This window comes from Cetorhinus maximus, chromosome 12 (assembly GCF_964194155.1).
Source record: "Cetorhinus maximus chromosome 12, sCetMax3.hap1.1, whole genome shotgun sequence".
NCBI classification, from domain to species: domain Eukaryota; kingdom Metazoa; phylum Chordata; class Chondrichthyes; order Lamniformes; family Cetorhinidae; genus Cetorhinus; species Cetorhinus maximus.
The window spans coordinates 81,077,330-81,092,573 of record NC_135890.1 but is presented as its reverse complement, the minus strand read 5'-3'; the positions used below and the strand labels follow the sequence as shown (position 1 = coordinate 81,092,573).

At 46.2% G+C, this 15,244-nt stretch overlaps 1 protein-coding gene across 2 annotated transcripts in view; it reads right to left on the bottom strand.

Annotated features, from left to right (window-relative positions):
- Positions 1-15,244, bottom strand: part of kremen1 (kringle containing transmembrane protein 1) — a 256,485-nt gene that overhangs the window by 126,785 nt on the left and 114,456 nt on the right. For both annotated transcript variants that reach the window (XR_013578183.1, XM_078554008.1), the window contains exon 6: positions 3,948-4,280. Coding sequence is in view for 1 of the 2 variants with exons in the window: in XM_078554008.1 (XP_078410134.1) it covers positions 3,948-4,280 (333 nt within the window). In the remaining variant the exon portion in view is untranslated. The remainder of the gene's footprint in view (positions 1-3,947; positions 4,281-15,244) is intronic.

Here is a 15,244-nt window from a genome sequence, read left to right as displayed (position 1 = left end):
CATCAATGTTCGCCTAAACAGAGCGTCTGTAACCGGCTTGACACAAGCGTGGACAGCTAATTGGGAAACACCGCAAAGATCACCCACCGAGCCCTGGAAAGAGCCAGAGTTGAGGGCAGAAGTTGAGGGCAGCTGTGACCTTTAGGGCCACTGGCAAGAGGTGTCCACCCACACAGCTAGGGGAGATCTCAGGGCCTATCATCTGACAGATAGAATTGACTGTCTCCCTTGAGAGACAGAGCCTCCTTTGGCACTGCACCTCAGACATATTGAGGTAGCTGCCTGTATACCCTGGCAGCAGGATAGTGGCGTCTTCTGCAGCCCCTTCCACCTTGGAATTCCTGTTGGCCCTGTAACCCTTGTGCCTGCGCCTCTCCTCCCAAAGGTGGCTCCCCTAGAGGCTGAATGCGCACTCCTGGCCTCCTCCCCCTTCTGACCCTCCCTTCCTCCTCAGAGGAGGTGACCCAGTGGAGAGCACAACTTCCATTCCCAGGCTAAGGGAATGCTTCCTGAAACCTGAAGGCCCCAAAAAGGATTGAGAGCTGAGTGAAGGTTGTGAGTCCTGTCCAAGCAACTGATATGAGTTTTGAAGTATTTCTGCTCGCACAGGCAAGTACCAGTAACTTTCCAGATTAAATATCTGACTGAGCACATTCGCGACCCCACTGACCCACTCTTATCCCGCCCATGGATGAGGTTTATATAAATGTGTCCTACCTGGCTGTCCGTTGCGCCTGTGCGATGACCTGAAGATTGCACGGGCCCTGAAAAATTGCCATCAATTGGTGCCTCAAGGGCCTTAAGTGGCCCGTTAATTAATGGCAGGTGCGCATCGGAGATCATCGTGAAATAATATCACAATGGCGTGCAGTGACATCGGGACGCTCGCCCGACGTCACCGCATGTCATTTTACGCGTCGGCGTGTGGGGCCCGTCCCCGCACACCAACAGGAAAATTCTGCATAGTGTCTCTTAACATCAACATTTACAAGCTTCATGCCTTTTAAAAAATATTCTGCTTTTCCAATCATAATACTAAAGTGAATAACCTCACACCTTCCTACATTATACTCCATCTGCCACCTTGTTGCCCACACACCTAACCTTTCTATATCTCTTTGCAGCCTCTTTGCGTTCTCCTCACAGCTTATTTCCTCAACTAGCTTTTTATTGTCACCAAATTTAGATACATCACTTTCAGTCTCTTCATCTAACTCATTAATATAGATTGTAAATACCCTCCAGCACTGATCCTTGTGACATTCCACTAGGTACAGCCTGTCAATTTGAAAATGCCCCATTTAATCATACTCTGCTTTCTGTCCATTAACCAATCCTCCTGCCATGCTGATATATTAATCCCAACTCCATGAGCCCTTATTTGCATAATTCAAGTACATTACATTTACTAGTTTCCCTTTATCTACCCTATTCATTACATCCCCAAAAAACCCTAATAAATTTTTCAAACACAATTTCCCTTTTGTAAGACCATGTTGACTTTGTCTGAACATACTATGATTTTCTAAGTGCATTGTTAAATCTTCCTTAATAATAGCTTTCCCTGATGACTGGTGTCAGGCTAACTGGCCTGTAGTTCCCTGATTTCTCTTTCCTTCCCTTCTTGAATCATGGAGTTACATTTGCTAACTTCCAATCCACTAGGACCCTTCTAGAATCCGGGGAATTTTGGAAAATCATAACCAGTCCATCTTAATATTTTCCAACACTTTACCTCTGCTGATATTAACTGCCATAAGTCCCTCATTCTTATTAGCTACTTCATTACCATCTATTTCTGACAATGTAATTTGTATCTTCTATTGTGAAGACAGACACAAAATATTTGTTCAATGTCTCTGCCGTTTCCTAATTTCCCCATGATAATTTCTCCTGTCTCTTCCTCCAAGGGACCAATGTTTACTTTAACTATTCTCCAACTTCTAATATGCGTGTAAAAGTTCTTATAATCTGTTTTTTTTCTATTTCTGGCTAGTTTATTCTCATTCTATTTATTCCCTTTTTATCAACTTTCTGGTCATCATTTGTTGGTTTCTAAAACACTCCCAATCCTCAGGCTTACTAATACTCTTTGCAACACTATAATCCTTTTATTTAATACTATCCTTAACTTCCTTAGTAAGCCACAGGTGAACCTCTCTTGCTGAGCTTCTGTTTTCTTAATGGAATGCATTTTTGATGAACATTTTGGATTGTTACTTTAAATGTTTTCCACTGTTTATTCATCACCATATCTTTTGGTCCATCAACCAATTAGCCTTAGTCAGCTCTCCTCTAATACCTATGTAATTGGCTTTGTTTCAGTTCAAGTTTTTTTGTTTGGGATTGGAGAATGTTGTAATCAAACCTAATACGAAATTCAATTATAATATGATCACTTTTTCCCAGAGGAGCTTTTACTATAAGGTTACTAATTAAACTTGCCTCATTGCACAAAACTAGATCTAAGATCAATTTATCCCGGGTTAGTTCCACAACGTATTATTCCAGGATACAGTTGTGAAAGTCTTCTATAAATTAATCTCCCAGATTTGCCAATTTGATTTTTCCAGTCTATGTGAATATTAAAGTCCCCCATGATAAATTATATTGCTTTTGTTACAAGCTCCAATTATTTCTTGCTTAATGCTTTGCCTAATGGTATAATGACTGCTATGGGGTTTACAAACTTATCCCACCGGGATTTTCTGACTCTTGTTATTCCTAATCTCACTCATACCGATTCTACTTACTGATTTTTGAAGCTAAGATCCTTTCTCACTCCTGCCCTTATATCATCCTTTATTATCAGTGCTACTTGGTCACCTTGTAACCATGGGCAGAATATAATGGTTAGTGGGGTTTCCCGCCTGCCACCTGAAGAGTCTGCACGGAACGCATCCCCACCAATGCTGCCTGGCCCTCAGCCATTTTAAGGAGCATTATTTGGCTGAAGGCCTCCCCCTTTCACACCCGAGGCCCGAGCAAGGTAACCTGCCAGGGCTTCCCCCCACCCATCATCCCTGACCTCCTTCCACTAGCCTAAAAATTGAGGTCAGCTAGTGGCTCTTAATTGGCCACTTAAGTGCCTCAATTGGAGCAACGCCTGGTGGGCGGGCTGCCCTAGGCCTCACCTACCCCCTATAAAATTGAGGACAGGTAGGGTGAGAGGGTGGCAGGAAGGCCACCTGGGTAATTTTACTGGCTTTCCCCTCCCACCTGTAAATCTGCCACCAGAGGAGGTGGGGGGTGGTGGGAAGCAGTGAAATTCTGCCCTATGTCTCTATAATGGTGATTGGATCAGAATTATTTATCTCTATTTGTGCCATTAGTTGATCTACCTTATCACAAGTACTTTGTGTATTCAGTCAAAGAGCCTTTTTTTAACTACCATTCTTTGAATTGACCTTATGCACTGATACACTATTCCTATGAAAATCTCTGTCCTTTCCTGTCCCACTCTGCTGTCTTTACCCAAATCACTATACTGCTCTACTGCCTTAACTTTTCTTTTCAGATTTCTCATTCTCCCTTCACCTGACCCCTTCCCCCCACAACTCTTTCAGTTTAAAGCTGAAACAGCCTTAGCTATATGATTTGCCAGATCATTGATACCATCCTGGTTTAAGTGGGGTCCATCCCAACAGAAAAACTCCCTCTTTCATCTGTATCGGTGCCAGGGTCCCATGAATCAAAATCCCTTTTTCCCCCCACCATTCTTTGAGGCATACGTTTAATTCTCTAATTTGCTTGACCCTATTCCAATTGGCACCATGACTCAGGTAACAATCCAGGAACCTTTGAGTTTCTGTGCTTTCATTTGGATCCTAATTCCTCAAACTCTCTCAGCAGAACATCATTCCTAGTTCTATCTATGTCATTGGTTCCCATGTGGATCAAGACAACAGGATCTTCCTTCCCAAGTACATCTCAGGCACCCTGCTTACCTTTGTACAAGACGGCGAATCCCTCGGCCTGGTTAACCCGGTCAGAGTAAAAGTACAAAATTACAAAGCTGGCCGACACGTTCAAGCTATCGTATGGCCGGTTTCTCCCATCGAACCTGGCGAGAACATCATTGCTGCGGCCGTCCAGAAACTCCACCATGTCACTTGAGTCCCGAATGTCAAACAGGGCAAAGTCAAACCGTATGAGTGACGCGCCCGGCACCTGGATGGTCCAGTAGCACACTCTACCACTGGCGTAGTTGTCAGGGAAATCAGGAGAGTAAATGATGCCAGCATCCATCGAGTAATTCCCACCACAAGCTCCGATCATTGCTGCAGGAGAGAATGTGAGAAAATATAAGGCCAATTAAGGACTTCAAGTGAAGGCTCTTAATAATTCATTACTTACTGATTAGAACAATGTCAGGATGGGCTGTTCTCTCTGTGGCAAAACAAATTTTTAAAAAAGGAAATTGGGGAGGGATTGAATTAAAAGAATCTGAGAGCAAGGAAGGAGCAGGAAAAGTACACATTTTGGACAAACCAATTTATGAAGTCATACTTTTCAAACTATGACCAGAATCTGTGCTTGGAATCAAGCCATTTGTTTCTGAAGGAACAGTGACCCTGTGGCTTGGATCTGACTAAAGTGAATGTGCGGTTTAGTTCAGAAGCTGCATTTCCCAACCAGTTCCCGGTCCTGTAGCCTCACGCCCATGAATGGAAGTCACGTTGTAGGGTGACACAATGGTGCCACAAAATGAATAGGATGATGCTTACTCACCTGTACAGTTCCCCAGTTGGCAAGCCATGAGCACTGACTTGGCATCGATGGGGAGACAGTGAGCAGAAGCTGGGTAATGCATAGGAAGGATAGGGAAATTATAGCCTTGAATCCTCCAGGGTCAGATTGATGACACACGCTTCACAACTAATAGTTTGCAAAGTGATTTTTCTCCAAAAGAAATGTTTCAGGAAAAGGATAATAAAGTAAATAAGTTCTCAATCCACTCGATGGCACATGAATAAAAGAAAGAAAGATTTGCATTTAAATGGTGCTTTTCCCAGTCTCAGGACATCCTAAAGCACTTTACAGCCAATTAAATATTTTTGAAGTGTAGTTATTATTGTGATGTAGGAAATATATCAACCAATTTGCACACAGCAAATTCCCACAAGTGGGACTTGATTGGGACTTGAACCCAAATCTTCTGCCTCAGCGAGAGTGCTGACACAAGCCAACGCAATATTAAATCAACATGGCCTGTAGGCCATACTGTTCCCACAACCTCCACCATCTTGAAGGTCAAAGACAATGTGGAACATGGAAATACCATCACCTCCAAGTTCCCCTTCCAGTCACACACCATGCTGACTTGGAAAAATATGTTGCTGTGTCAAAATCCTGAGACTCCCAGCTAACAGCACAATGGGAACACCTTCACCACATTGACAGCAGAGGTACAAGAAGACAGCTCACCACAACCTTCTCAACAACAGCACTATGGGTGTACCTACACCACATGGACTGCAGAGGTTCAAGAAGGCAGCTCACCACTACCTTCTCAAGGGCAATTAGGGATGGACAATAAATCCTGGCCTAGCCAGCGATGTCCACATCCCATAAATTAATTTTTTTTTAAAACGGGTGGAATTTTCCACTCCTGCCAGCGGCAGGAATCATGGTGGGTGAGGGCACTAAATTTGGACCAATTGAAAGTCTGTTTCCCGCCAGCCGAAAATTAGTTTGGAATTTTGTTCTGCCGACTTCGATGCCGGGTTAAAGGAGAGTTAAGTTTCCCGCTGATCTATGTCAGGAACCACATGTGGATTCATTTGCATCTCAGGAATGCTCATTAATAGGCCTACTCACCAGAATTACATTCCCATCCAAATTAAGTGCCCTGCCAGCAAATAATTAGAACGGTCTGTTTTATGGCTGTATAGAAGTGGCGCCCACCTGGTGAGCTTCACTTCATCCATGACTTGGAGGTTAGTAGACACTGTTTTCGCCTTCCTTTAACACTGTAACTGCTAAATAACGTGCGCTTGTAACACAAGCTGTGCCAAGGCTGGCACAACCATCGGGGAGGGGTGCGACGGAGGCAGGACTCAGATGGGGTAATACACATGAGGGGAAGGGAGTGACAGAGGCAGGATTGGTGGGGGAGTTGAACACAAGAAGGGAGGGGGGCGAGAGGCAGAGGCAGGATAAGGTGGGGGCAGTGACGCGAAAGGGGAGGATGGAGATGGAGACAGGGCTAGGAGGTGGTCAAGGAACAGAGTGCGGTAGTGAAAGGCTGTCTGGGGGCAAGAATTATAAGACTGTCCATGAAAGAGTCAGACTGTCCTGGGGCTGAGGCTACGCTGTTGGGGGAATATTGAAGAGACCATCCTGGGGCTGTGTGGGCCAAGTTAGAAGGCCCTGCATGGAATACATGTCTTGGTCCCAGCCTTGGTCGGGGAAAGGCCTCTCTGTAAAGTCACAGTCATGTACAGTATGGTGTGCAGGGCATGGTCAGTCACCTAAATCATTTGATCCTGAAGATTCGAGTCATGGTATTGTGAGGCAGAGGGCATAGTAACATTCAAGGGAGGCAACTGGGCCCAGTGGGTCAATAGCTGAAAAGTCACTGGGGGGTATTAGATGGTCTCATGGGGAGAGGGGGCGAGTCCCGAAAAGAAAGGGTACAGGTGGCCCTGAGAAGGAGAGGGGTCAGATCGGCAAAGGGCATGGGGACATCAACATTAAAGGGTTCAGGGAGAGAGCAGGAATATCCACATGAACAATGATGGGGTCAATTATAGCAGGGGAGGCTGGATATTGTTAAGAGGAATGGGAATTAGGAGACAATGAGTATGGAGGAGGATGGGAGGAACTTGGTGGATATTGGGGGAGGTTAGAAGGTGGTCTCATGCAAGAAGTCAGCAGCACCATTTTCGCATTCACATAAGAATGACAAGTTTGAAGAACAAGATAGAAAAAATGGATTGTGAAGGGATCTCAGGGTGTGTGGGAGGAGTTCAGCACAGCAATTTTTGGCCAGTTGAAGGGGCACTCTATAAATTTCCTGCTCAAACCATGGCGAGCATGGCTCAGTTGAGTGCTGGGATCAAGAGTCTAATGCACAATGAACGAGCTTAGCTCCTTCATTAATGTTTCATATTCAGGCGGTAATCCAATAAGTTTAGGTGTTGTGGTGCATTAGGTCTTAAGAGGCATCTGATCCTTACAGAGGCATGGGAGATGTAGGGTCAAACAATCAAGGGCCATGGCTGCTGCATGGAGGAAATGTACTGATCATGGCGTTTGAGGCATTATGCTTGCAGTCATTACATAAGTGCAAGGATTGGGTATCGATAGTTATTGTCAAGACCACTGGAGGACAATGACCAGAAGCCTGACTGTGCATTGCAGGACATGGGTCTTTTGACCCTAATTAAGACCTTTGTTGTGAACGTGCTGTCTCATCTGAGGGGAAAGCTCAGCTACCTTCGTCCTCCAGGATATCATCATCCTGCAAGGGGTTGCCTGAGGATGCCATGTACAGACTGAGGGCAGGTCAAGGGCTTGAGACTGGATTCCTGGCTTGAAGATGGAGGGAGACTATTCAAAGGAAACTACCAATGATTGCTGAATCATATCTATTCACAGAAACAACGGGGAGAATGCAGGCTGCGGGCAACACTGCCTTGTTGATAGCTATAATTTACGGTGGCGCAGTGGTATTGTCACTGGACTGGTAATCCAGAGACCCAGGGTAATACTTTGGGGACCAGTGTTCAAATCCCACCATGGCAGATGGTGGAATTTGAATTCAATAAAAATCTGGAATTAAAAGTCTAATGATTGCACCTGGTTCACAAATGTCCTTTAGAGAAGGAAATCTGCGTCTGGCCTACATGTGACTTCAGACCCACAGCAATGTGGTTGACTCTTAAATGCCCTCTGAAATAGCCTAGCAAGCCACTCAGTTGTACCAAACCACTACAAAATCAATAAGAAGGAATGAAACTGGACGGACCACCTGGCATCAAGCTAGACACTGGCAAACCCAGCCCTGTCGACTCTGCAAGATCCTCCTTGGGGACTTGTGCCAAAATTTGGAGAACTGACTCACAGACTAGTCAAGCAACTCGGAGCAGCACTACCTAAAAATTAAGTGTCAACCTGGTGAAGCTACAACACAGGACTACTGGTGTGCCAAACAGCATAAGCAGTAGGTGATCACAGAGCTAAGCGATTCCATAACCAATGAATCAGATCTAAACTCTGCAGTTCTGCCACATCCACTTGTGAATGGTGGTGGACAATTAAACAACTCACTGGAGGAGGAGGCTCCACGAATAGCCCCATCCTTAGTGATGGAGGAGCCCAGCACATTAGTGCTGAGTGGATGATCCATCTCGGCCTCCTCCAGTCTTCAGCCAATTCAATTCATGCCACATGATATCAAGAAATGGCTGAAGGCACTGGATACTGCAAAGGCTATGGGCCCTGACAATATTCCAGCAATAGTACTGAAAACTTGCCACACCCTTAGCCAAGCTGTGTCAGTACAGCCTGTTGTCAATTGGCACAGCTCTGGGAAGATCATCACCCTGAGGAGCAAGAGCTAGCGCAGCCCCAGGAAGTCTCAGATGCTGCTAGTGAGGGGCCAAATCCTCGAAGACAGGGTCTACAGAAGATGGATCTCATACATGGAGATGAGCGAAAGTAAGTGCCGCAGGTGCCTTCGTTTGTCTAGTGATGTTGTAGCTCACATTTTCCACACTCTCCATGAGGAGCTCACGCTGCACAGATTTGTACGACATTAAATGCCAGTTGATATTCAGGTTACTGCCGCACTCAACATTTTTGCCAGCAGATCCTTCCAGGGCTCCACTGAGGATCTTTACAGAATCTCACAATCAGCGACACACAAATGCATAAGGGGGCTGAGAGATGCCCTTTTCAGTAAAGCTCACCATTATGTGCAGTTCTGCATGGGTGGCGCAAGCCAGGCTGCTGAATTCGCTGCTATCTCAGGTTTCCCGCAAGTGCAGCGCGCAATCAACTGCACATATGTGGCCTTCAGAGCTCCCTGGCAGCAGCCTGTGAGATTCATAATTAGAAAAGGATTTCACTCTCTGAACGTTCAGCTAATTTGTGATCACAGGAAGCAGATCCAGCATGTTTGTGCTCGGTACCCAGGGAGTTCTCATGACTCTTACATTTTGAGTCACCTGCAGGTGCCAGAAATATTTGAGGGACCTCGGCACTTAGAGGGCTGGCTCCTCAGTGATAAGGGGTACCCCCAGAGGACATGGCCAATGACGTCTGTTCGTTGGCCACATAACGCATCTGAGGAGAGATACAATGCTGCACATTCCGCCACAAGATACTTAATAGAGCAAACTATTAGCCTCTGAAAGATGCGTTTCTGATGTTTGGACCAGTCAGGTGGGGCTCTCTAATATTCACCACAGAGAGGGTTGTACATCATTGTTGTTTGCTGTGCCCTGCACAACCTAGCACTGCAAAGTGGGAATGTGTTTCCAGAGGGACACATTGAGGAGCTAGATGTCTCCTCGGATGAGGAGGACTTGAAAGGGAATGAATCTGAGGAGGGCGAGTGTTCAGGCAAGCTACGAGGAGGCCATTGCGCAGGCATGATACACCAGACATGTCCCTGACAACCTCATAGCTATAAAACTCCAGGAGGAATAAGGTGAACATAAGTGTTCACAATGGAAGTTCCCTTCAGGTTTTGATGCCGGGGTCACAACAAAACCTTCATTCTCAGCATTAATATATCAGGAAAGGTCATTAATCTCACAATGAAAATGGAAGCAGTATAAGTCACCTTCTGCCCTAATCTTTGGAAGGCATAGTAGCCTTGGCAACATGGTGCCACTGTGGAATGTGATTAGCATTCCATTAGCGCACCTCCTTAAGTACCTTTCAACCATGGCATCAATGAGTCAGTGGGCATGGCAGCCTTCAAGTGGCTGAAACGCACAGGTGGACGCTCTCATGCCAGTATGGCAGCAGCTTAGCAAGGGGGTGCTAACAGGAAAAACATTTGTCAATGGTTAGCGCTTGACCATCTCAAGAGGGAGCAGCATCCAGACAGTGCCATCTCTATCCAATCACCAGCTCTCAAGAATGAATAATGCAGAGGCCTCATCTTGCTACTGAGCCCCAATGTGCCTTTGGACATTAGGATGCAGTGACCTGTTACTCTACATCATGCACCCAAAACTGAGTTATATTCACAGTGTCCTCTCAGAGAGTGGCTCAGCAGGACAATGGTTTGACTTTTTACAAACACTCATGACCGTGCATTTGTTCGAAGCCTGCTAACTCTATGTCCTGCATTACCTTGGCATTTGAGAGAGACGTTGCCCAGTCAGATGCGGCAGTCAATGACAATCTCTTCCCTTCATAGATTCTGCTGAGGACTCAGGAGATATGCCGTAGCATTACAGTCCTTGACATTGTCCATCTCACAAAGGCTAACCCTTTCTGGCTACCCTAAGTCAATGAGTGCACAGTCGTGCAATGAATTCCATATCGAGTTGTGTAACATGTCTTAACAGAAGGATTTTGTAAAGTACCGCTAGGCAGCCGTTCAGGAGTAAAGTACGATCCTCACAGGTAAGAAGACAGCTTCATCAGGATGATCACACACCCCTGACATCACACACTCATTCCCCTCCGGCAGACATTTCTAATGTCATTGAGTGGAACCTACTTCCAGAGCTCAGCATCACGCATAGGGAGAGTGAAACTAAGAAATGAATAATGTTCAGCCCGAAAAATGGAGACGATAACTCATGCAGGGAAGCATGAAAGGGTATGGTGCTCGATGATGAATACTACTTTTCCCAAAAACTCAGTCATAAAGTATACACCATTGCAAAGTGCACTTTTGACAAACGATTCTAATGTTCATTGTGACAAATACTTGTGCCACCCACAAACTGCAGACATCAGTGCAACAGCACCAGGATAACTAACAGCATCAGGATAACTAGCCTTAATGAGTAATTCTCCTGAGGTCAAATAATGTCTGCCTGAGTTCCAAGGGTCACAGGTGTATTGTCCAGCCATCATTGACACACATGAAGTGACTTTGTTCAAAATGACATACGAATTAGGAACAGGAGTAGGCCATTTGGCCCCTCGAGCCTGCTCCGCCATTCAATAAGATCATGGCTGATCTGATTGTTGCCTCAACTCCTCATTCCGCCTACCCATGATGCCCTTAGAAATGTTACCGATGTGGAAATAAAGGCTATTCACTGGGATGAGATTGTGTGAAAGCTAATGGAACCGAGAATCCAGATGGGAACTCATTAGTGGGGGGGTACATTTTTGACCCTTGAATGAAAGCGGGACCTTGCATCACATAGATTAGGCGCTGAATACCTGAAACATGGAGAGGGATAAATGAAATATATTTACAGTAGTGAAGAGTATCTACTGCGAATGAACATCCATGCCCCCATTGTGCATTCAAAACTTCTTACCCTACCCTATGTCTAGATAAAGCACTGGCACTCACAGCAGAGGTTGAGGTAGCCTGTTGGCTGCTATGCCCTGTTGTCTGAGATGATTTTAGTGGGAGGCCTCTGGTAGCCCGAGGCCTGAAGGGCCCTGGCCTCCTATTCTGGGGCAGGTTCACCCTCCTCGGCCTGACTTGTTGGAGTTCATAGGGTCACTGGCAGAGGGGATTTGGAGCGGCAGGACATCCTTGGCATGTCATGGCTGGATTCACCCGGGGTGTCTGGCTGGCAGTCCTCCTCCCTTTGGGTGCCCAAGGGCCTCTCCCTGACTCCTTGAGGAGAAGGGGCACCTGGAGAGAGGTCGAGGTGCCCTGTCCCTCTCTTGCCTAGCCACTGCAGGTATGATGTTGTGCAGGTCCTAGTGCAGATCTGGCTGAAACTGCTGGACCTGGATCTCCAAGGTGGCCGCTACCCTTTCAATGGAGACTTCTTTGCACTCGTATGCCAGAGCCATAACATCAGACAGAATATGGAGAGACTTCTCTATCCTTCATTCCAGTCTGCTGACAGCCCCTGATAACTCGGCCTGATGTTCCTCTGCCTGGCCTGCATCACCAACATTTCTCTTAGGGCCAATTCTAGGGGCTCGTCATCGGATTCCGACTCAGCAGGGGCCTGGACTCCAGCAGTCGTCTGAGTGTCAGAGACCTCGGTTGTCACTGCCTCCGCCTGTTGTGAACCTGTGTCTGTGAGGTGATCACCAGATTGTGAACCCGAGCCTCCTCCCAGACTAGCTCCCACTGAGGTGCGTGTAACTGTACTGGTGGAGGGTGCAGGTGAACACAGTAACATCAGATAGTTGTTCTGCATTCTCATTTGAAGTCACTTGGATGCTGGGGTTGAGGCTGGGGGATATCCATCACCTTTTCTTGTTGGTAGCTGGAAAAGAGAGAAGATAGTGTTAGTGATTGACTAGACAGGCTCCTACACTATAGATCACTCATAGTCATTGTCCGCATGTGACTGATGTATACTGGATGCACGCTCTCTGGCTTGTTAGGGGAGGCCAATCTGACCTTCCACACATGAATGATTGCTATCCTCTCCAGCGAGCTCTGCAGCCTACTCCTTGTAGGGGGAAGAGTGTCCTCAACTCCGGGCTCCCTCCTCCGGACTTCACTCTCTCCCGTCTGTTGTGAGAGGTCTTATCCTGCATAAAGACGAATGGATTGACAGTGAGCACTATGGATGAATGAGCAGTTCAGAAGCCTACATGCCTACTGTATAAGCTGAGCCCTCCCCAGTAAGGAATTAGTGTCGCTTGTGCAGGATCTTACATGAGATGGGGATCTTTTAGTGGCTGGTAGACATTCAGTTCTGATGTCCCATCTGCTGATAGTGTGTGACATCCCTGTGGACTATAACACTTAGACTGCCTGATGCCCTTATGAGAGTGAGAGTTCGAAGTGAGTAGAAGTTTCACATATCCTTGCGGAGCGCCATAGATCATTTGTTCCTTTTGCTGTACGGCAGGGTGGTCCTTTCTCGTTTATCATAGGTGCTGACCTCCCCGGTGACCTCCTCACAGGCCAGTGTGATCAGGTGGGAGGCCATCCTGCTCCCATCCCGAGGAAAGAGGACCTCCCAACTTCCCTGAATGGCCTGGAGGAGAATCCCCAGGGAGGCCTCACTGAACCGTGGAGCAGGAGGGTTTGGATCTTTTAGGCGCCATTGAGAACCTAAACGCACAGCCAGACTGCAGTGAGTGGACGTCTGTCCGGGTGCCGTTTAAATATGGCGCCCAGGCCTTCAACGCCATGAGGTAACGGCGGCTCGGACGAACCGTTGCCCACCCCGCCACGAGATTTGCCAAATTCCTCACTGATGCATAATTAATGAGCTGAAAAGCAGAAGATCGCAAGGACTCATCCAACCTGCCACACGGCAGGAATTACGCCGAATTTCCCGCCCACACCAGGGTGGAAAATTCCACCCGTCAACAATAAATGCTGGCTTTGCTAGTGTTGCCCATGTACCAAAAGCGAATAAATAAATTAATTTTTAAAAATTGCTCTTCATGCATCGAATAGCCTAATGAGTAAAAGCACTGCACAGTTTAGTATTAAATCATTATAGTCATCCTGTCCCATATTCAATGCTGACCTCAGTGCATTGGCTGTTGTGGTATTATAATTGGCCTCAGTGCCCCTGGGTTATAGAGGTAATACCACTTCCGTTTGCTATCATCTCTCATGTTGGAAAGTGCCCATGTGTGAACATTAGGTGACTTCGGAGGCCACCTTGGCTGATCATCTTGGTGATAAAATAATCTACCAACAACCTCTGTCCAAGCTGACACTGGAGAAAATTAAACCGCACAAAAATAACACAGTAGCCACTTCATAAAACCATACAGTGGTTACAGCACAGAAGGAGGCCATTCCCCATCTTGTCTACAACTCAGCTAGCCACAACTCCTCTGCCCTTTTCCCATAGCCCTGTAAATGATTTCTCTTTGGGTGTTTATCCAAATCCTCTTTGAGAGTCACAGTTGAATCTGTCTCCACAATACCCTGAGGCAGGGCTTTCCGGATCCGAGCCACTTGCTGCATTTTCTTTTCCTCATGTTGCCGTTGGTTCTTTTGCCATGCATCTTATATTGACGTCCTTTGGTTCTTGACCCTTCCACCAATGGGAACAGTTTCTCTCTGTCTACCTTGTCTAGATTGCTCATTATTTTGAGCATCTCTATCAAATCTCCTCGCAACCTTCTCTTCTCTAAGGAGAGAAACCCCAGCTTCTCCAGTCTATCCATGCAACTGAAATATCTCATCACTGGAGCCATTCTTGTAAATCTTTTCTGCACGCTCTCTAAAGCTTTCACATCCTTCCTAAAGTGCGATGCCCAGAAATGGGCACAATACTCCAGTTGAGGCTGTATCAGTACATATAAATTTTCATCATAACTTCCTTGCTTTTGTACTCTACGCCTCTATATATAAAGCCCAGGATCTTGTATGCTTTTTTAACCATTTCTCAACCTGCCATGCCACCTTTAATGATATGTGCACATGTACCCCAGGTCTCTCTTCTCCTTCATCCCTTTGAACCAGAGTTACCTTTAACCCAGACACTCCTCACGACACACAAGTGAATTGAACTGTCCCCATAAGATATGCGATGGTACATTTTCCTGTTTACTAAGCTGGTGACTTCATTCAGAGAAGACACCTTTTGGAAAATGGAAAAGGTTTGCTGGTACATGGAGATACTTTTTATTCTTTCATGAGATGTGGGCATCACTGGCAAGACCAGCATTTGTTGCCCATCCCTAATTGCCATTGAATTGAGTGGCTTGTTAGGCCATCTCAGAGTCAACCACATAGCTGTGGGTCTGGAGTCACATTTAGGGAAGACCAGTTAAGGACAGCAGATTTCCTTCCCGAAAGGACATTAGTGACCAGATGGGCTTTTATGACAATTGATGATAGTTGTCATGGTCACCATTACTGAGACTAGCTTTCAGTTCCAGATTTATTAATTGAATTTCAATTCCACCAACTGCCATAGTGGGATTTGAACCCATGTCCACAGCACATCAGCCTGGGCCTCTGGATTACTAGCCCAGTAACATTGTACCCCACTGTCTCCCCTTATGCATACGAGTGTCCATGAAAAAAAGGGCAATGAGACACCATTGGGGAAACTAGTGTTCACTAAATTCTTAAGGTATTGTGAACTCGTTCCCCACCTCCCCAATCACAAGCAGCACTACTTCCTGACAAAGCCACATAATGCTCTTCCGA